Here is a 22,794-nt window from a genome sequence, read left to right as displayed (position 1 = left end):
CCATGTTTACAATGTGCCATGCTTTGAAAGCCCAGGAAGGTCTCCCCCTTCCCACCCCATTTGCTACATGTGGTAACTAAAATGCGTATGTGGCATCTTCCTAAATAGGGGTGGTGGGAAGTGCCCTTGCCTATACCAAAAATTGCCTGTACAAAGGCTCGAGAGGACTGATTTGATCAACTAATGAGTGAAACAATGCAAGTTCAGTGCCACTAAAATTACAATGCATCACAGACTACACTCTATGTTTCACTTTAAAATCTTATTAGTGATGGCTTTTGCGAATGCTGCTACATTGACTGGGTACCACACATATTCAAATGCATACCATACAATTTGCATTTATAGTAATGCAGACAGGGAAATTGCAATTTTACTGTGCAACGAAATGTAGTTTTTGGAAGTGGCTTCTGAAATATATTTGCTAGCTTGGAATTCACAACTGGCCCCTTGCCACAGTGGAGACCTCCCCTACGTACTGTGAATGGAGGCACAAAAAGCTCTCCACAATTTTTTTTTTGTAACAAAAAAAAACTAAACCGCCAGAACAGACGGTCAACTGATGCATCGAGCATGACCAAGTACAATGCTTTGAAAGCTTTGCACTTGGCGAATGCTACAAGAGAATGTATGAGCATTCGAAACAAACATAAAATGATACACTCATCCAAAGAATAGTGTGCAGCATTAGCATGGTTTCATTCCTAATAATTAATGCTACGGTGTGAATTATTAGCATGAAAGGGATGTATGTTGCAGGTCCACTAATGCTGCAATTCCTGCATGCAATCAGTGTGCACTGATGATTGCAGAAATGTTGCCACTAGCCTTATGACATCCAAAACAAGAATGAGGTTGGCTCGGTCTTCCTTAGTCATGGCAGTGAAGAGCACTTACAACAACCAAGTTCCACATTTTGGCAGCTTCTGCCACTGTAGAACACACGATGCTGCACCCTCCAAGCAGCATCAGTTTCTGTGGCTCATTGTACAGCAGGTCGTACATGACCGTTGCAGCGAGGCCAGGATTACACTGCAAGGGAAGACAGAGGGATTGAAGCGATTGCTTTCGAGAGCAAGGAAGACATGTCAAGATCACACTGCCGGGTTGCCTTAAGAGAACAAACACGGCGTCGCGTTCACGCCACAGATCTATACCTTTTCGGTAGTTATACCCCAACAGTGCAGTGATTAGTGATTAACCAAGCGTTGAGCATTCGGCGAATGGTTAACCGAATCTAAACTCACTGCACCAGTTGGGTGCAAGAGAACAAAAGAGGGCGAAACATCTGTTTAAGCGGAGGAACTCGGCGGCGCAAGTGTCAAAGGTCGCCCGGCATGTTCGGATGCACGAGATGTGTGCCAAGGCCGACGCACCTGGCTGTCCCTCCAGTCAATCTCGAGCTGGTAGCCAATCAAGAGGTCCGATCGCTTGTTCACGTCCTCCAGGGCCATCAGCGCGGCCGGGAGGCATCCCTGGCCGCCGAGCCACCCGCCGTGGCCCTTCATGGGGAACACCGCCGCTATGTACAAGCTCTTGAGCGGTTGCTGCTGCACGCTGATGTCGACATTCTCGTTGGGTTGCAGGGGGCTCGCGCCGGGCAGCATCGCGCAGAGCAGCAGGGCCAGCGAAAGGGTGCCCCCCATCGCGCTCATTCCTACGCTCGCTTCTCTATCGATCGCCGTGCGCGGCGATCACTCCGTTCAATGCCGCAAACTGGGTGAGTGGACCACCGAGGCCGCGCTCGTGAGCGTCCCAGCCGCGGACCGCAGTCGCATCGTCGTGCATCGGCCCGATCGAGTCCATCGTCGGCGAGACGCAATCGGTGACGGCCAGAACGACGTTCCCCGGCGCGCTTGCACTTGTCGGCTGACGCCGCGGCCGAGCACCCCCACTACCCCCACCGCCGCCACCACATTACGCACGAGCCCTTGAAAGAGGGCGAGAACAAGTCGTCTGCCGTTGCTAGGCGACCGCCATTTCCTGGGGCGGTATTCTCGTAACTGTCCCTTTTGAAAACGTCCCTTTTGCGTCCCTTTTATCGTGACGTACTTCCGGTTAAGAAGTGGACGTTGGCAGCATGGAGGAGAGTTGGCAGCAGGTTTGCCGCGCTTGCGTTACGTCACTTCCGGCTGTTTGCTTTTAGCCAATCAGGGCTCGCCAAAAGGGACATTTTTGAAAGGGACGCAAAAGGGACAAAACTGATGCGCGAGATGAGATCAGTTTTTATGCTCGTTTGTGCCGCATATTTCGAGCCCTGTCTTCGTCGGACGCACGGAAAATTGCGTACTAAGTGACGGTATTAAAACTGACATTTGCTATTCTTCGACAATCACCGATTTGGCGACTCGAATTGGTTTCGGTCGCAGCTGACGCCCTGGCGGCGGCGCTACGGGCGGCTAGAGGACGCCGCTGTAGCAGACGGCGGGCAGTGCGTAGAAGCGGTTGAAGCAGTGGCAGGAGCGCAGCGTCTACGTCAGATCAAAACAGTCATGGCAGCGCCGTTTGAAAGGTGAGGAAACACGTGCGTTGTGTTTTTATTTCTCGCGATCGCCGGCATTTCAAGGACGACGCCTTGTGCTCTCCCCTGTTTCGCAGGACGTGTGGTCAGTGCGGCGAGCCTTCAAAGTACTGCTGCCCGAAATGCTCTGCCCGGTCTTGCTCGCTGCCCTGCGTCAAGCGGCACAAGAAGAACGACGACTGCGACGGCGTACGCGACAAAACCTCGTACATCTCCCTCGACGAGTTCACGGATCTGGATCTGCTTAGCGGTGCGTCATGAAATTTGCGTTTTCGCCAGCTGGAAAACAAAGCGGCGTAAACGATACGTCTCGACTGAGTTCCCTTCGAACTGCGCAGCAATCGTGCTACTCTTTGAGGTTGTCCTGTGCTGCAACCTAGTGTCACTAGTTAACCAGTGACATGGGTCTATTCGTTTCACCTGCACCGCGTGAACCAGTTCAGGCGGTGCCGCACTTCGCCGTTCGTTTCAGCGGTGCAGCTCGCGGCACCTGAACCGCGCCGTTCGATTTGGTTCGATTCACCGGTGGTGCCGACGGGTGCAGGGGGTGCAGGACGGGTTCATGGCTTTGCCTGCACTCCCTGCCGAGGAGGTGCAGAAGCAGACGAAAAATGTGCAGGTCTGGTTCCGCCGATGGCGGAACCCGCTTTGCACAGCTGTGAACTGGTTCAAGAGGTGCAGGCTGGATCGAATAGACCCATTATTTTTGAGTGGAAACACGAAGCGCAGTGACCGCAGGACAGCCAAAGTGCCGGTATGGCGCGCACTAAGGCCTGGGGACCTCATCTAAAGTGCCTCTTCTTTAATTTTTTTATTTGCGCAGCAAATGTGTACGCTTTCGGTGGCGTGCGAGGCCAGAGCGAAAGGTTAAAACGCCCGTGCGTCTGCTGGCCTACCCTCGCTACGTCTTAGCTACGTCCAGATCTCAGCGTTTGTTGTGGGGCAGGGCAGGATATATGCCATCAAGAACGGTGGCGAAACGAAATGTTGACGAAATATGAGAGCGGAAGCATGCGCGTTTCCCTCGCCATTCGTCTGCGCGTCTCGCTGTGGTGGCTGGCGGCGTTTCTTCCGCGCTCACTTAGCATTAGCAGCAACTGGGGAATTTATTAAGCGTTTCTCGGCCACAGTCATTTAAAGCTGTTGTGTGCATAAAGGCTGGCATGCCTTTACTATTGTTATTAGTGTGACTTGAGCACATTAACCAGAAATGTCCGCAATGAATAGCGGAGTGTTGTTTCATGCAGCCGGTAATTTATTCCAGTGTTGACCCTCTGTTTTTTTTTTTTTTTCCTTTTAGCTTGTGATCTTGGTATCCACGTTGGCTACGGTGCCCTCGACAGGAGCTACTCATATCATCTCCTAATGTCACCTTCTGCTCCACAGTGCTTTCCCGAGGCACCCTGCACGATATTTGCATTGACACTTTTTTTTTTTAATTAACGTATTTACATTGTCACCCTTCTAAATGAAAAGCTTTTATTTATAATGTTTCAAGACATTATTACTGACACATGGAACACCAGCACTCTGCATAAGGGAAGACGATATGCTTTTGAAAAGAAAGACAGCTTGGATAGCTGATGCCACATCTTTGTGCAATGCAAAGCAGGATGAAAGCAAGAAAAGACCAAATGCAGGAGAGAGTATCACAGGAACAAAGGGTGATGAAGTGCGGAAGTGCCAGGCTAGATGTAAGGGGGCACGCTTGCAAATATTGCACTAAGTCCCAAAATATTTTTAGCAAAAATAACTGCGCACAAAGTTTATAACAACAGAAAAGTGTAACTAGCAACCAGTGCAATCTATCTGTAGTCTTCAGGGTTTTAAAACCATTCACTATGGAAAAAAAACAAATGTGTGCTGCCCCTAAGGTTGCAAAAGGTAGGCTAAAGTGGCAGCCAAGAACTGTCGGGCACATTGTTTTTTGGTACTCTCAATGAAAGTTTGTGCAAACAACAGAGCACGGGAGTGCAAAGGAGCCTCGTTACTTTTCTCTGCCTTTTGTCTCGTGGTGCATGGGCCATTGAAGTAAGCCAGTCGCTTGGCTTCTAAAGCAGGGAGCTCTGAGATTGAGGTTGCTCGATTCAAGCTAGCTCATCGCACAACACGCTTTATAGATAGCGACTTGCTCATGCAGCCAGCACTTGGGAGCCAGTGGGTTGAGACAAAGCTGGGTAGGGATGGTGTGTGCTGTCAGATGGCGTTAAATTTAGCCCTAGACTCCACCAGCGTTGTTTTGTTCGCACCGCGACCTGCAACTGCTGGCATAAGATGTAGCGGTTGTATTAATCAGTACCTGTGGTACCGATCAGTACCTGGAATGTACTGATCATTCTCTATCCGCCTCTTAGCTTACGCTTATAAACCGCACTTGTACCATATCTGTCTGCTCAGTTATCATTTCTATTTTTGAGTATTAATATTTACTCAAATTTGCAGAGCCTTTCTTGACTTTGACATTACGTTGGGAAGCTTTCGTTCATTTTGTGTGGAGCTGTGCCAGTAAATGTGCAAAATTTGACAGGAAGGACCTTGTAGATTTGTGTGCAAGAGCTCCTACTGGGACATTTTGTGTGTGGTATCCCCATCCTTTTGGCACGGAAGAGAGGTTTTTTTTTTTTTTTTTTTTTTTTCCCCGTTAGTGAAGGGATCACTAGAGACGTGAACTCCTTCAATGGCTGCAGCTGTGCTCGTTCAGTAGCGTGGGATGTATGGTTGTAGCAGCTCTCTTGGGGTGGCTTACAAGCTCAACAAATGGCAAAGTTGGATCTGACAGCCCACCCGTGTCAGTGCCTGTGATGGAGCCGGGGGTTATCTTCGAGATATCTTTTTCAGCCCCTGCTCGCTAAAGAGGGGACGAGAAACTTGGGAAAGGAAATTCCCTTTGCCGTGCAGCTGCAGGTCATGCACAGCGGTACGTAGCAATAAACCATCGCGTATTATAATATGCTCGTCAAAAGCAGGGTACTCAAAAAAACCCTTTTGAGCACACAGTCTAGCACATTGCATGTGTGCACACACCTGGTGGATTGCATGGACTAAGTGTTTGCATGGACTAAGTGCAATAACCTGAGAGAAAAAATGAAACAGCAGCAGATTGAGCAAGTGTGCAAAGCCAATGAATAGCTGACAAGAAAAAAAAAGATGATCAGCTTTATAAGTGAGGGTCAAATGCAGCGCAAGCTGTTACAGTGGCATTGTAGGGAACTAAAAAAGAGCCAGGCAAGCAAAATCAAATGGGACGCACAGGGGTTGCCAAGCACGGGCAGGTGCTTATAGCCAGTCATGGTTCAGCTCCACACTCAAATGTGACATTCCATTAGGTGTGCACTGATGCATCTTATTTAGCTAAGTTGTTGTACTTGGCACGTCTCATAATGGGGCTTGGCTATAATGATAAAAATACATTGGCATCGTATTAGGACCGATTGCTGCCAACTTTATTTTCTCTAATCTTTCATGAGCATCATGTCAATTTTGCCTGTATGAGTTGTTTTGAGAAACACCTAGAATTTTTTTTATTTTTTTTTATTTATTGCACAGCGCTAATGTGCAGTTACTGGCACTTGTCTATTTTAGGAGATCTGCAAGTGTTCTTTCTGTGTCCTTTTTTTTTTTTGCTTTTGTTTCTCTTTAGATTACCGGTTCCTTGAAGAATCGGCAAGGGTCATAGACAGTGCAAGCCGAGCCAAGCCTGCACTGGGCGTGTACCCTCAGCAGAAAACACTTCCCGGAGTGAGTTGGTCTTGAGTTGAAAGTCTCACTGGTATTGTCGTGTCTTTTTCATTTCTGTGTGTCTTTCTCAGTGCTGCGTCACACTTGCATAGATGGATGACTTGAGCATTTGGCATCTAACGAGGTGTGTCTCGTAACGGTTTCTCACTGCCCACCCCTCCAGCAAACACATCCTGCTTTTGTGTCCCCCCCCCCCCCAAAAAAAAACAAAGATGGTGGGGAACAAAACACACTGCAATCAAGCTATCAGCATCATCATTGATGAACAATTCTAGCAATGAGGACAGGTCAGGGTGTGTGAATAGTTGTCATTAGCATCACTAAATAAAGGCTTTTAGAGTATCGGCACTCTTTTCTCTCATTGTTATGTGCCGCCAGGATTTTCATTGGTCGGTCGGCACCACGTAATATTTGTTTACATATGGGCGTAGCCATTTTGTTTCTCGGGGCCTTTCCACTCTCTCTCTCTCTCTGCTGTGCGAACACTAGAGCGGCCGGTCGCACTCTGCCCGTCGCAACCGGCGGCGGTTTCGTTAGGAGAGATGGCAACACTGCAAGCCAGAAACAAAATGGCCCCCAGACGCTTCCTGGTGCACAAAGTGGTGGTACTCTTAAGTGTAGCTTATTTAGTGACGCTAGTTGTCATCGTAATGATGACCCGTCATTATGATGACAAAACTCATCGTTGCCACCGTGGCTTGAGGTTTGATGGAGAGGCTGAATGAATACTCTCGATAGTACGGCACGGGTGTGGTTGAGGTGTGAGAGGGTTGGATAGGAGAGAAAGGTTCCTGCTCCTAGCCTAAAGACTGTGGAAGAGAGATTGATTGAGGTATGATGTGTGTGTGTGTGCTTTCACTGATAGCCTGCCTACCATCTGTCAAAATCTACATGCACAAACTCCTGTGAAAGAAGAAATAACATTGAACATCAACACCTGATATGCTGCGGTATTGCCAACCATGGCTGGTATTACCGTATTTACTCGCTTAGTGAACCCATCTTTTTTCGGGAAATTCGGCTTAAATTTTGGGGGAGGGTTTATGTTAGAACAGATTTTAAAAAATTGAAATGTCGTATATAAAAATGCCATGAGAAGCAATATCAGAACCATACCTTTCCAGTAAAAACACATAGGTAACCAAATATAACCAAATTTTTTTATTCTTAACACGCTAGTGGCCCCCTACTTGCCATCGGAGCTGTCTTCCTCACTGAAGTCGCTTGCGGCCTCCCGGTCGTCGTCGGCCCACAGTGCATCACTCTCCATGCCGTGTGAAGGCACTCCAAGACTTCTTTTCCACACTGGGAAGCTTCCCTTCTTTGGGCCCACGAAACGCACGGTGATTCCTGTTCATTGCCCAAACTTCTCGTTTTCGCCAGCACTGGGTCAACACTGAAGTGCTGCCCATACGCTTCAAGGCATGCTCTATCACCTTCAGTTTAAAACTGGCTGCGTAGCTGATGTACCGGCCCATCGTACCCTGCGCATCAGAAGCACGAAAAAGATGTAAACAGCTGAGCAACAAAACCGTGGAGTGTGATGGCGAAGTTGCGGAACAGCACAGAGCGGTGAAGGAATGTTTGATGCTTTGCTCGCGCACCACAGTGCCTCCATGGCGCTGTACGCAAGGTTTGTTTTGCGTTCAGCAAAGGGCGTTGCACAAGCGCGCAATTTTTAAATTGTGCGCCACGGTATTTGCGCTCGCATCTCTGGCTACTGTTGAGGTTTTTTTGTTCGAGCGTTTTTTTAGCGTTTCTGCCTGTACTGTGGCGTAATGTCAAGTTACTGCGATTGTCGACGGCATTGGCAACCATGCTGAGATAAAAATATACTGAACAGTACCCTTTCTTTTCCCACTGCATCTTTTATGCAAGGTAACAAGAAAGTAACTTCTCAAGAAAAAAAGTGGGTTCATTACGCGAGTAAATACGGTACAGCTTTCGCTGTGTAAAGCAAAGCAACAGATGCACGCAGTCTAGCCATGTCAATTGTTGACTGGGTTGTATTGCATACTGCGTGCCACAGCTGGAGGTGCACGTTTTGACGTTGAAATGGTATGTAGTTGGATGAACGAAGGGAATGGCAACTCGTGCACTTGATCCGACTTGGCCACTTTCGTACTCGGAACACATTAGGCTTTTTGTGCCCCTCACGGACCGAGAAAGGACTGTGATCTCTTGTGCGACTGTTCCACTGGCTCGTCTGCCTCCTCTTGCCCTCAGTTCCTGCACAAGTTCCAGGCCGAGTGCCGGCGACGGGGCACCGTGCTCAAGTTGTTGCCACGCTGCTTCACCAAGCGGCAGGAGAACAAGTCGCAGTACAACTTCCGCGAGCGCTGCATCTACTGGCATGTGGCCTGGATCTTCTCCGCTTCCCACATCAAGGTGCACGAGCAGCAAAGGTGTGGGGCACTCAGGTCTTCCTCTTTGCGTCACCTTGGGACCTTCTCGAAGGAATTCTTTGACGCCGCTGCTAGGGATGATGAATGGAAAGCCTGACCTTCTGGTGACAGATACGTTGATCAAGTCAACTAAGCTTTGTGTCCCTAAAGGTGTGGAAAATTTAATTAGATGTTTTATGAGGCACAGGGAAACCCTGAACTGGTTTAGTATACTTTCTATTTTCAATCATGGCTGTTGAATTTCGGGAGGATACAGATTGAAACCGGGTTGTTAATGGTCGTGTCTCACCTGATGTAATTTCATACCCTTTCAGAAATGAGGAGGGTACTGGAAGTTCTGTTACATGCCGGAGCCCTCACTGCTATTGTCAGTGGAAACACATGCTTAGAGGTTTTGTGATGCCTTCATGCCTGTACCATTGCCACTGTCATCATGCTTATCTTCACATTTTAGTTGAGGACCTTATGCACGCATGAATCACCTACTTTTAATTACATCAGATTGGTAGCAACATAGCATTTTTACAGGACAACCTTGCACCACAGAAATGGAGCTGTTGGCCCTTGTTGTCGTCCTTGCCCAGAAAGAGACGCAATGACAGACAAACGGGACAATGCATACTCCCAGTGCTACCAAATGGCTATGTAGGATGGCTGTGCTTTTCTGTGAAACATTGCGGTTGCAGGAGACAGTTGTGGGCCAGGTCTCTAGTCTGGCACATGTTGCTAAACTTGAGAAGTTGTTCTACCCATTAGCTGTCTAAGAGTGCAGTAGTCAACAGCCGTATTGGGTGGGTGGTTATATTTTAGGTGCCTCACAAGACGCCCCACATATAAGCGTAAAAATTAGCGTCCGTCCAATTGCGCCTTCAGCACACAGGGGAATGTTGCTGTTAGGAGTGGGTGTTTACTTCTATTCATGCAACTGCTGTAGCTGGTTTTCTGCAGGCCGCTCAGTGCTGCTGAGATGAGGCAGGCCTGTTTTGTTTATTGAAAGCCGCGATTCGACTGGCTCCTGTTGCTATTTCCACGCAGGATTCACGAGCGACAAAGCTTGGGCGAGTGCCTCGGAAAACACCTGAAACTGGAGACCTGTCGATCCGAGCTGAAAAACCCTCTGCAGCCTTACCTGACGGCAGGAATGCAGGGCGTCTCCATCCTCCTGGCTGCAGAAGGGAAACCGGCTGCTGAACAGTGGTAGAGTATCCCCCTGCTGGCGAACTTCACAGCGCTTTTCAGTTTGTCCGTGCACTCTCTTGTGTAGAGATGTCTGGAAGGATTGGCAGTGCGTGTAAATGAAATAAGTAAAAGTGAAACAAATAATGAGGTACAGGGGCTTGTAGTAGTAGGTAGTTGGCATGTTGGGAAAATTGATGTGTGTCATGAGATGGCTGATTGTTGTATAGTTTGCTGTAAGTAGAAGCAAGCTCAATGTAATAGAATGAATGTAGCCTTTGTTTTGGCAAGTAGCACCTTAGTTGGGCAAGTCTGCATTATGTGATGACTAGGGACCCGAACTTTAGGCACGAAAAATCAAGGCTTTGTGCCTGTAATAGGTAATGAAAAGGGCCATTTAGGCAAATATAGGCAACGAATACCGTCATTTAGGCACATGTAGGCTCAATTGTATTTACTTGAGCAACGCATCTTATGACAAATTTTTGACTTGCAGTAAAAACAGCGGACAAGTCTTGTGCTGCAGGAAAACGGTTATTTTCTTCGTTAAAATAAGCCACACACCACACAAGAGTTACTATTTTAACAGATTTACGTGAAATGGAGGGTGATTCGATGACAAAAGAAACATCTAAAGGCGATGACAAACCAGACCCATCTCAATGACTTGCTGCTTGAAGTCAGTCTCCTTTAAGTCTATAATTCTGTGTGAAAAAACAACACTAAATGTCCACTGGAGTAGGGGGAGCGGGCATGTACTTCGGCATGCTCCTCGACCTGCCTCCATCTTGAGTATCAGAATGTTTGGTGCTCAGAACCTCCGGCAGTTCTTTTAGCACAGGGAATCCAGGAATTTTAAGTCACACAGAATGGAAGAATGTCAAGACAGGAATGGCTCTATCAGCAACCAGTCCTTCGGGGGTGGGGACGGATTTGTTCAGTACCTTCGAAACGAGCTCATCATTCTTATGGTGCCCAAGCTCTCAGCTGCGGAAATGCTTTCTGCTAAGAGTGCGAAATAAGCACACGAATGTGCCAAGTCACGTTCAAGTGTAGCGCGGTGTAAATAATTTTAATTTGTGCTGCGACGCTTTTGCCGACTGCAAAGCTGTTAATACCACCAACGAGTGCTTTTGTTTTCCATCCTTACCCAAGTTTTAAGGGGTAACAACGGGCTTTGGTGGAAGAGGTGCAGTTGGTAACTGCTGCTTGAGGACACACAACTGCACCTTGAAGAAAGATCTTAACTGCAGGTATTTATTCATTGGCAGAGCAGAAAGAGCTCCTCAACTCTTCACAGCGCCGATGAATTGGTGCCGCACCCGGAACCAGTGCGGCTGTTGTGGCACCCGGAATTTTGCATGGGAATGCTGACAGCGCTCTAATTCACTCTTGAGGCACTCAACGTTGTCGTCTTTTCTATCTGAACACCCCTCGCCTGGAGCCGCAACAAAACCTCTTTGCAGAACCAGCTTCAGGAACACGCACACGGCATACTCCAGAATGGCCTGGCTGCACTGCCTTCGCCTTGCGTCAGCTTGCTGCGCAGTGTCGTGCTCAAACGTGCTGCGAGGAATTTCAAATTTTGAATGCCTCCGCAACCGATGACTTCTTTGTACTGGCCTTCACCAGTCTAATGATGTGCGCCTTCATCCTTAAATCCAAATTTTAACGTTTTTTCGTGAACATGTCTCCAAAGACAGTGTCGAAAACAAAACAAACTCGCACCACGCCACGCCGGTCTCCATGTCAGCAGAGCAGCCGCTAGGTCACAATGTCTGCCGTCGGTTTCCCCTTCACCTTTTGCATCCAATCACACCCTGCGTTCTCATTCTCATGAGGCTAATCTCGTGCTAGCGTATTGAGCAAGTGTAAGACCACCCAAGCGACGCGACGCGCAGGAAGTCATCTTCATCATCATCGCCTAAAGCTTCAGCAGGGCAAGTGCACTGGCAGGGGCACTTGTTGCGACACAACGTTTGATATATGGAATGTGACGGTGGACGAGAGTTCGATGCACAGGTACAAAGGTGCTATACTTTTGCTTAGGATTTCCAAGGGGATGCTTGGACTGTTCGATATATGCAATAATTCGATATATCCAGGTTTGATATATCTGGGAGTGACTGTACTGTAATCCCTTGTTAACTCGAAACTGTAAAATCCACTGAAATTTTTGAGATAAGCGGAGTTTCGAGTTAAGTGAAATGCCAAAAATTTGTGGCCAGGTAAGAGCTAGTGCTGGTAACAAAAGTTCCACTGCGCAGGGAAGCTTTCGTGATTAAAAGGCAAAATAATTTGCAGGAAAAATGAATTTAAATTATTGTGGAAGAAAGAACTGCGTGACGCTCACCTTTTTTGCGTTCTTGTCCGCTGCCAGGAAAGCATTCTCGAGCTGCTGATTGCGTCGCATCAGTTGTTGGCTGCCACCGCTACATTCTACCTTGTTGCGAAGCAGGCGTAGCGTGTGTTTGTTTTTGCCATTGTAAGTGCTTCTCGGGGCTCCTGGTTGTCTGCATGATCAGCTGCATTGTCCACAGCTATTTCAACAATGTAGGTGTCGAACAGCGTTCCGGTAACTGGGACATCAGTCTCGTACAGCACGTACTTCGCATAGATTTCCCATTCAAGAACGCGTTCGGCACATAGTGGGAGCCACGGAGTAAGATAAGCAGGAGCACTGACTTCGCTCTCTCCGACGGGCCCTTAATGTCCCTCACTTGCGGAGCACAATGTAGATGGCACTACGAATGGCATAGCGATACCTGTGCTCCGGTGCTGCTCAGTTCGCGGGGCGCGACGGCAAGGCGCATTCCGGCTGAATTTGTAGTCTGCTTGGGAGGCGGTTCGTTGGGCGCAGCTTCGCGTCCGTTGCGGGCCTGATTAACTGGTTCGACAGCACCGCCTGGGTAACCGGTACCCGACGGAATTAAGTTATCGTATGGCGAAGATACGTTAAGGATTTGTTTGCAGAACGGGAATACGAAATGTAGAGACCCCATTCAGACATCTGGCTGCTAGAGAAACGCTTCCTTTTTCACACTTCGGGCCACGAATGGCACTGCGTTCCGTAAGTTGGCGAATGGGAATTCTGTTGTGTGCTACATGTAATTACAAAAGCCGACAGAAGCCAACTACCGTAAATGCGGAATATAGGTCGAGATTTTTTACAGAAAAATTTGCCGAAAAGTCACCCCGCGACCTGTATTTGAGTCACTGGCAGTTGTCATCTGGCGACCGGGCAGCCCATCGAGGCCATCCAAACCCCAAAGGCACCATCAGGGGAGTGAAACTTCCTATACGCCTCGAGCTTCGCGATCGCTGCGCCGCCTGCCGCCGCCTCTCCGCGGCGTTGACAGGATGTGCGCTGCGTGGCTGATAGGGGCTCGTGCAGAGTTTTGGTTCTGTTTCGCTTATTTTCGCCTTTCCGTGCCCTAAAAAAACTCGTTATGGTGACGTCTATCAGCAAAGAGTACGTTTAGGTTACTTAAAAAGCAGCTGCGTCTTCGTAGAGCACGCGATCGCCAGCAAGAGCTACCCGGGGGCGCGGTTCTGCGCGCATCGTCGCCGCTCTTCCGGGCGTCGGCGACGGTAGCAGCATATCACCCCTGTCACCTCCAAATACGTCAGGCACAAATGAATTCTACTTCGCCTCGTTTAGACTTGATACTGGCACAGTGAGAGGTTGGCTTCATTTTGCAGCCTGGAAAACGAATGCGGCTTCGTTTCGAATATATACGTCACAGAAAAATATGTTTCGGGGATGTGATTAGCCAATCCCGGACAATAACATATGCCTTTTATAAGGATATAAACCATGCCGAAATGTTAAGTATATTTGAAGCCTGTACGTCGTTGAATATGTGATCACACACGCCTTATAGCAAGAACCAAGGCAATCTAATATGTAACCATGGAAAAATACATGCTGTGCAAGTGCGGAAGAAACATAATAGCTATAACGGAAATTAAAAAAAATACAGTGCAGCTTCTGACATGCTAGAGACGTTCGTCGAAGCTCGCCAGACCAACTATACGCGAAATGAACTGCTATTTCGCGAGATATAGGTGGGGGGTAGGGGAGGGGGACGCTGTGTACAAATGCGGAGCGGAATCAAGCAATGAACGTTTTAGTAATCACACACACAAATATCGCGGTCACTGTCATTTTGTTTTTCGACTTCAACGAACAGCTGATCGCTCGGAGGACGCATTTTTGGAAGTATGCAGGGTAGGCAGTTCACAACCGATGAAAGGTGTCGTTGGAAGAGTGTGGTATGTGATAAGGCCCTATGATTTCAGTTTCTCCTTTATTCTGCAGGCTCCCTGTGCCATGTGACGATATTTCGAAGATGCGTTTAATCGCGGACGCCGGTTATATTTTAAAGGAGCCATGAAGAGAAAACACAAGTTTGGTTCATTCAAAAGATTGTCTCGTTAGAATCATACTGACACCACTTTTAATGTAAACTTCGCTCAAATAAGCTACATAATTAGGAAAAACGGGAACGGTCATGCGACCCACCAGCTCATTTCCCGCAACAGAACCTATGTCGTCACATGAGCTAAGCTCTGCGATTGGCGGAGGCTGGCAGAAGCAGATGCAAATTAGGTAGAACTTACAAACTAGATGAACGAGCAATTTGCGCCTAAATTTAGGCCACATTCTTTACAAAGCAATAAGAATGATGGGACAAACAGTGGAAGTTACGAAAGCACATGTAAACATAGAAGTACTGATGCGTTCTGCTGTTCGTACTGCACACAGCATGCTTGTTTAGCTGCACAGCACTACGGGGCTTGGGGTTGTCTCAGACGACACTGGCCGATTGACGCAAGCAACGGTGTTTTACGTGACCCCATTTGTCGAGCAAGCACTGTTTCAGGGAACGAATATTTTCTCCCAGAACAAAAACAAGCCAGGTTTAAATGCGGGCAAAAACAAACCAAACGCTTAGCCACGGTATGGTGGCGCCATCTAGGTTACGGAACGTAAAGAAACGCGGGAACAAACCAACACCGCTGTTGGTGGAGACAACCTTTGAACGGTCCCGTGCCGCCGCAATTGGGCCAACGGGCTCAACGCGTTATTCTTTTCGTTTCCCACGAGACCTAGCAACGCGAAACAGACAATATGATTCAAATTTCTTCAGTAAACCGCGTTGCGGCGATAATTTTAGCGCGGTTTTGACACAATGACTTGCTTCGGCGGCGAGCGAGCAACCGAAAATGGCGGCGCCAGCGTATACGTGTCTCTACCCTGTACGGCGGATGCGTGAATGAAGGTACTCTAGGCTGCAGAGCGGTCAGTTCCAGTGATGTCACTTGGGACCACGAAAACGCACGATTGAGCGGGAAAATCAAAATTTTAACCTAAATTTATAATTTCTCAGTGAATAAAGCACCGTTTGTATCCGGACAAGCGCTGGGGGCACTATACAACACGAAATCTTTCGAATAAAACCAACTTGCATTTTCTCTTCATGGCTCCTTTAAGCCCGTCGGCGCGCTCCTCGCAGAGGATATATGTAGCAGACGAATGTTTGCGGGCGCTCCCCTCACGACATCACGACTCTTTGTCGTGTGCTGATTCCTGAGTATAATTCTCGATTATCCATCGTACTTACGTTGAATATTCCTGAAATTAACACACACTGGCTTGTAAATGGTGGTGATCAATATCTGAGGTATATTATTGGCAAAAGTAACTGGCGTGGTGTCAGGTATGAGTGTTCCACTGAATATGTAAGCGGACAAAACTGATTTACATCGTAGTGTATACACGTATCATGAATATCTGAGGAACCGGTGGTTACAGAGACACTGCCAGTAAATTCAGGGCAGTGTAACTACAATCAGGTCCATGACGCCGGTTCCGCGACACTGGCCTGTGACACACACCTGGGGCTTATACAGACCGAATATACCACACTAAGATCCCGTCAGAAGCATTTACACTCTCGTAAACACACCCCATTTGCGAACAGAGTGACTGCTCCACATAAACATGGATTTCCAACGCCCGCAAACGCTAAATCTCACTCGTGAACATGCCGCAAAAGCAACGGTGACAGTGGGGAGCGGGACGGAGACTCCCGCGCCTGTTTTCGAAACGGGCCGCTAGGGGGATTTCAGTGGCGCCCCTACAGGCCGCGCTCGAGGCGTATACCTTGCATGGGACGCGAAATTCGCTCGCAGCGCCAGACAAACCCCTGGTGTTTGGGGGCGGTACTAAAAATGTGGCGGCGCGTTGGAGACATGCACTGGGAGACGCCATCTTAATAAGGACTGAAAAGCCGAGCGGGGGGGGAGGCAATTTAGCGCTAAATTCAATTGGGACGCACATGCAAGGTAATTTGAGCGAGTGGAAGATATTCAGGTGGCCAGCGCAGGACCTTGTTCCTGTTGCGCAACCCACCAAATTATCAAAAGGGCAATTGTTTCGTTCTGATTGCATGAAGTTTTGCGCGTCCACTTCTTTTTGCACCACTTATTCTAAGTACGACGTTTTGATTTATTAGCACACACACAATCTAGACAAGAATAAAGAGTACAGGTATTTTAATTTTTATTGCCTAAATGTACCATCCATAGAGTAAAAACACAACTTGGATATTTTGCGCTTTTAGTCGCAAACAAAAGTGTATGGCACATGGCCGCATGCTAATAACTAGGTATCCAGCCAGTGCATATGTGTCCAGTGCCTTGTCTGTCCATGGTCCGCGTAGTCTCTGCTGGTGAAATGGGCAGGACACAGCCGGTAGCTGCTGTAGATCTGGCGAGGTGGTAAATGAGCCAGGTCCTGCCTTCTCAACACTGGGGCCAAATGCGAGATCTGGAACATCAACAAGCACGTTTGTATATTTGGGTTAGAATGAATACTAGCTTTAATGCGGCTTTCGGGCGCACATAGTTTTGAGTTAAAACTGGCATCTGTATTCGAATTAAATGTTATCTGATGTATTAGGAATCTTTCTTTCTTAAATTGGTTTTGGCTACGAAGACGACTTGTGACAACGCCAATCGTAAAGGCAAAGTTCAAATTACAATCATCCTTTATTATTAAGAGACGCGGATACGTTTTTCTGTTTGTGCGATCATAATGCTCGGTGGCAACGACCCACCTTTTCTCCTAATCCAAAATACATTTCTGCAGACAAACGCAGCCATCCCACGCCAGAATCGCAAAGAAATTATTCATGCATATATACTTTCGCGTACTGTGTATTCCTCAGGTATTTCTCGGGCCCTGCAGTAAACTGGTTATAAAAACCTTATTTAAAAACCACTAATAAATTACTAGCAAAGGTTAAGAGGTTAAGCCAGCATTGTCTAATTATTTATCAGATTACAACTGTAACTTTGTTTTTGTGAATATATCGTTCTTATACTTAAAGCTGAAACTCGAAGCACGGAACTGAAGCGTAAATTATGAATTATAAGTGGCGGAATTATGGTTATGATTGCATTATAAACATATACACTAATTGCTTAGTTTGTATATTTATTGCTACAAATTCATTTTGCTATGTTTCATTGATTCACGTGAAGAGAAAATGCAGAACACACAATTGAAATGCAATTAATTATTTATGTAGTCACTACTTAGTTAACATAGTGCTAACAACACGATATGAACCTACGGACCCACCCTTTAAAGCCATAAGTATATAAAAGATGCCTTCCTCCAGCTGTAGGCATAAATAGGCTGATAATAACGATAACAATAATACTGATAATAATTATAATAATCACAATAATATTATTAATATAATAACAACAGCAACACATGCTACGAAAACAAACTAAACGCAGGCAATCAAAAGCTAATAAAAAAAGTGCAGATATATATAGGCTCACACTGTTCCATTATTTTTGTATATGTTGCCTCATATACATTTTGCTGCATACCGTGCATTCACTTGCGCTAAAATGCAAAACACACGATCGAAACGCATTAAATCAATAACGAACGTATAAACAAACGTGTGTAGCTAATCATTGGATAAATTACCAAATGCTCTGCCGCGTATTTCATGCATAATTTAAGAGTCAAGGAAGACAATCAGAATGTAATAAATAAATAGTGTACGTGTATGCTCACTTAAATTATAAAGCTACTGCTGAACCGCATCCTGCTATCTCGCGCAAGCGTAGAAAAGCAAAACGAGCAGCATGCAGATCGTACCTTTAGTCCACCGGGATCCAAATGAATTTTATGCGGCCTGGCGTGAAGAATTTCGACACCACTCAGCAAAGCACGATCTGTGATGACGGCGCGAATCCATTCATGCGTCTGTTTCGATGAAACGAACTTCACGGTGAAAAAAAAACGGCCCTCGGAACACCGTGGATCGTAGCATACCTGTGGGCCCGACAAGAAACGCCCCTTTTCAGCGGTGCGAAGTAGAAAGGCATGGTTCCCGTTTTCCACTCCTGGTGGCGCTCGTATTTTCGAAATCTCGAACTGCAACTTTTAAGCTTACTTGCATATTAAAAACTCCGTAATTAATAAGTAACCAGGTAGTAAATATAAAATGCAACAACAACGTTCATTTATGCTCGTATGTAGTACAGCCCCCAGACGTTAGGATCGCTGCAGTCACGGGACAGAAAAACGGCGGTGTTGCATCTCCCTGGCACCATCGCCACCACCATCAATCGGACGCAACGCCATCTTTGTTTTGTTGCTTCTCTCGCTGTCGGCGAATGTGTCCGTGCAATTTTCTTCTTGCTCAAAATGAGTTTAGGCACTTGGTGCCTGTTTACAGCAGCATTTGAAAGAAAAGTAGGGGGTTTTCCAAGGCCAATGACGTGTCCGCCTTGCGCCAGTTCGGTATCACCAAAAGAAGTGTTGCTAGCAGCGTTAGCTGAAGGGGCAGCTCTCGGTATGCAATGCTCGGAAGGCCTCGTTTCATGGGCGCTGCTCTGTGCACCTGTGCTGCTGTACAAAGGGGCAAATTTTGTCCGCTAGCATCGTGCGATGTCTCTACGAATGGATACCCCTAGGTGTTTGCTGAATGCCTGCACAGACTGGCGGTCGCTCCGGTCTGCACACGAGTGTCCCATGCTTTGCGCTCGCTTCATGATGACATCGTCTTGCGAGTGTTTAAGAAGTGCTGCATAAGCAATTCCCTGGACTGCACCGAGGACGACCTGCTGTGTGGGCAACAGCGAGCCAGAAGCAGTCATCCGACGATACTTCAGACAGTTTTAAATGAGTAATCTGGGATTAAACAAGTTATAGTCTCAATAAAAAAATGGTTGGTACCTAATTATTATTATTATTATTTTTTTTTTGCATTTTTCGGCTACAAGGAAGGGGGTCGACCTATATTCCGCATTATACGGTAGCTCTAACAAATAGCGATTTTAAAAGTGCCCTCCACCTTCCCGCCACTTGTAAACAAAACTTGCTGGATCAAAATTGGAATGAATGCTAAACAGTGAGCTCGCATGCCGAATTGTTCCAGTATCTCTGCTCGTATCACGCGGGGGTGTAGCCCCGAGCTTTTTTTCTTCTCTTTTGGAACTGCATATGACAGCCCGCATTGCATTATGCGTACTGCTAGTACTGCATACCACACTACTGTATAGTGCACGCCGCTCCAGAGAACTACATCCACTCAGTCTAAAGCAGCTTGCTCCTTTATGCAGAGCGCACGTAAAACGCGGAGTGTTGCTTGAAAAATTATGATTGGGGCTAGGTGCTTTTGAAGGCAACACTGAGTTTCAAATCAACTTAATGATTTCAATTGCATGAACAGCTGCTTCTTTCATCAATTCAGGCTAGTTGTGAGTAGTGCCAAAACAACCACGCCAGGGCACGTGGGGGACGCTTCGAGAAATGTTTCCGTATCACAACTCCACTTAATACCGTATGTCCACGCTTTTTCGACACATTACTTGCCTTCTCCCCCTCCCTCTGTAATTTCTGAGTATCGTATTTACTCGCGTAATGAACCCACTCGCGTAATGAACCCTCCCCCCACTTGTCTTCTTGAAAATTTACTTTTTTGTCACTTCGAATAAAAAATGCAGAGGGAATATGTTTTTATCTCAGCATGGTTGCTGATCCCTTAGACCATCATAGTAATTTGATATCACGCTACAGTACGCGCAGAAAGGCTAAAAACGCATACCAACAAAAAGAAATCTCAACAGTAGCAAGAGACGTGAGCGCGAGTGCCGTGGCTCACAATTTAAAAATTGCGCGCTTGCGGATCGCCACCTTCTCAACGCAAAACGAACCTTCTTGTGCCGCAAAGACGTTCCTGCGTGCAAACAAAGCACAAAACGTACTCCGCATCCTTCCTCGCTCTTAGTTGCTATGTTTGGTTCTGGCAGAGTGCAAACAAAGCACTAAACGTACTCCGCACTCCTCTGCTCTTGAGGTTCCGCGAATTCGCCATTACGCTCGTGGTTATGTTTTTCAGCCGTGCTCCGACCTTTTTTTTGTGCTCCTAGTGCGTGCCGTACGATGGGCCAGCACATGAGCTACACAGTATGCGTTGACGCATGCTGGTGCAGCATGCATTGACGCACATGGAAACCGCTCGGCTGGGCGGCACTTCATGTACGCTACAGGCGAAAACGAGGTTTTCGGGTGAGGAACAGGGGTCGCCGTGTGTTTCGTGGGTCCAAAGAAGGGAATTTTCCCGGTGTTTGAAAAGAAGTTTTGAAGTGCCTTGATAGCACGCAAGACGGTGCGCTGTGGGCCAACAAATGTGAGGCGGCAAGCGACTTTACTAAGGAGGACAGCTCCATGGCGACTAGGGACCCACTAGCATGTTGCGAATAAAAAAGAAATTTGATTACATAATTACCTACATGTTTTTACGAAAATGGCAAGGCTCTGACAGTGCTTCTCTTAGCAACTTTATTGTATCAAATTTCAACCTCTAAAGCTGTTGCAATTTTTTTCCCGCATAATGAACCCTCCGCTCAAAATTATGCCGAATTTTCTGGAAAAAAAGTGGGTTCATTACGCGAGTAAATACGATACTTCGAACCCTCAACTGGTTGTACATCTGTTAATTACGACACGTAGATACGACATACAGGGGGCAGACTTCTGTCAATGCCGCCATTAAAAAGATAAGATAAGAAGACAGGTGTAGATTCAGCACATGTTATAATTTAATTTAATCTAATGTAAATAATTTAAAATAAATGTAATTTTAGAAAACACGCAAACACTTCTCATGACGCAATATAGGTCATTATCCAGCTTCGCTCTTTATTCTAGAACAACATTATTTTCACAAACCAGGTCATCAGAACACGTTGATAAGATAAGCCATGCTCAGCCATGCATCTGGCGGTATGCGCTGGTGGCATCGACAAGATTACACGACCGCACAGTGACAGTGAACACCGGGCCATAAGTTACAACGCGGATTGAAGCAAAGATAGTGTTCAATATTCATGGCAAGGCGACAGCCGTAAATTTCTTGTGTGGAACTATGCGTCATTGCCGCACACCTATGTCGACTGCGGATGTAAACGTTGCGTGTGTGCAGAAGTGTAAATCGTTCAGCGCGCGGAAGGTTAGTGGGCGACCAAGAAAGAGCGATGTTTGCACTGTACCGCTTTACCGAAAGCCGAATCAGGCTAGAGTGCATGTTGCAGTGTGTGATATTACTCTGGCTCATTTCTTGTGTGGTTCTTTCGAAACCGTCGTACGATTTCATCTTAGATCTCCTGGGTTATATCGATATTCTTCAGTCCGCCTTGATTATTCCAGACTAAACGTTCCCTGTTAGAGAATAAGCAGTCGTCACATATGTGGCGGGGTGCGATTACCCCGCCGCTCATTGCGGCCACACACCGTGATTTAGATTCCGCGCATGTCTCGTGATTACGTGCAGAGTTTGACATGTTAGAAGACAGATGTCGCGGTGACGGGAAACAAGCTGCTGCGAAGAGCGAGCAAGGGGAGAGCAACGTACAAAGGAACGACGACGAGAGGGGGCCGAAAGAGGAGTGCAAAGTGAAAGCTGGGCGCCCGGTGGCGCAGGGACATTATCGTCCCTCGCAAATGATTTTTTTTGGGCCACAGTCGGCGCTCCTCTTTATCTTGCTCCGTGGTGGGAGCTAAGCATTCGAACGATGATCTTATCAGCTGCCTGCAGTGGACTTTTCCTTGTGTTGAGATCTTTGCGAGCATTTTGAGATATCTGTGGTCCGCCGAACAAAACGTTTCGAGATAAAGTGGGGCAGACGCACTGCGCCTATGGGATTTAAATGCATGGTGATAAAAAATTTTGACTTTATCGATATTTTAAGATATCCGAGTTAAAGGAAGCTGGCCTTAAGATGAAATTTTTTATTAATTACTGTATTTAAAATCCAACTGAATCAAGGCTTACCACTGGGCCATTGAGGCAGCCTCTTTGGTATGATTAAAAACTGATATTCATGACTTTTAAAACTGTATGCTCAACAAAGTTTCCAGATCAATTTTTTTCACATTAACATATGTTCCTTTCCAAAGAAAGCTGAAACAAGCTTCGCCAATTTGCGGCATCACAAATTGTTGGTGCGGAAGGCGTGGCAACACCTGTTTTCACAGTTTTGGAATTTTTTGCTTTTTTAAAAAACTTCCGTGAGTCAAATTTTCATTCTTGCTAGAGCAAACTACCGGTACAGGCCCTCCCCCCCCCCTCCCCCCTTTTTCTACATTTTGGAGTTTCTTCTAGTTCTACTGCCGTATAGCATGAAAAAAAATTGGCCCACTTTGAGCAGAACTACACAGTTCTCCCTGTGCTTGATTACTGGTGCAGTTGACTGTTGGCACAAAGCATTGGGGTGCCCATTGGCATTCCAGGTAATGTGTCGGAGGACCTTAATTAAAGAGACTTGTGTCCCAGAAAATGTTGAAATGTGCATCACAGTGCACTTTGTTCATCTGTAGCTATTAGTAGTGAGGTGGAGTGGCAGGGCAATTTGTAC

General features: G+C 46.9%; 2 protein-coding genes across 5 annotated transcripts in view; one reads left to right on the top strand and one right to left on the bottom strand.

The window, feature by feature from the left end:
• The window catches only part of Gaba-b-r1 (gamma-aminobutyric acid type B receptor subunit 1), a 78,005-nt gene extending 76,023 nt beyond the window's left edge, over positions 1-1,982 (bottom strand). For 2 of the 4 annotated variants that reach the window (XM_077674431.1, XM_077674450.1), the window contains exons 1-2: positions 1,377-1,982; positions 898-1,032 (exon numbers count right to left, since the gene is read on the bottom strand). In XM_077674431.1, the coding sequence (XP_077530557.1) occupies positions 898-1,032; positions 1,377-1,655 (414 nt within the window). In that variant the 5' untranslated portion in view covers positions 1,656-1,982. The remainder of the gene's footprint in view (positions 1-897; positions 1,033-1,376) is intronic. The other 2 variants (XM_077674423.1, XM_077674441.1) reach the window with 1 other exon arrangement.
• Positions 1,983-2,369: 387 nt separating this feature from the next.
• The window catches only part of LOC144142721 (box C/D snoRNA protein 1), a 33,471-nt gene continuing 13,046 nt past the window's right edge, over positions 2,370-22,794 (top strand). Inside the window, exons 1-5 of the mRNA XM_077674400.1 lie at positions 2,370-2,512; positions 2,599-2,771; positions 6,162-6,259; positions 8,486-8,664; positions 9,700-9,861. Coding sequence (XP_077530526.1) covers positions 2,493-2,512; positions 2,599-2,771; positions 6,162-6,259; positions 8,486-8,664; positions 9,700-9,861 — 632 coding nt within the window. The 5' untranslated portion in view covers positions 2,370-2,492. The remainder of the gene's footprint in view (positions 2,513-2,598; positions 2,772-6,161; positions 6,260-8,485; positions 8,665-9,699; positions 9,862-22,794) is intronic.

This window comes from Haemaphysalis longicornis, unplaced genomic scaffold (assembly GCF_048455015.1).
Source record: "Haemaphysalis longicornis isolate Haplotype H1 unplaced genomic scaffold, Haemaphysalis longicornis Haplotype H1 scaffold_1, whole genome shotgun sequence".
NCBI lineage: Eukaryota > Metazoa > Arthropoda > Arachnida > Ixodida > Ixodidae > Haemaphysalis > Haemaphysalis longicornis.
This window is presented reverse-complemented; position numbering and strand designations above follow the sequence as displayed.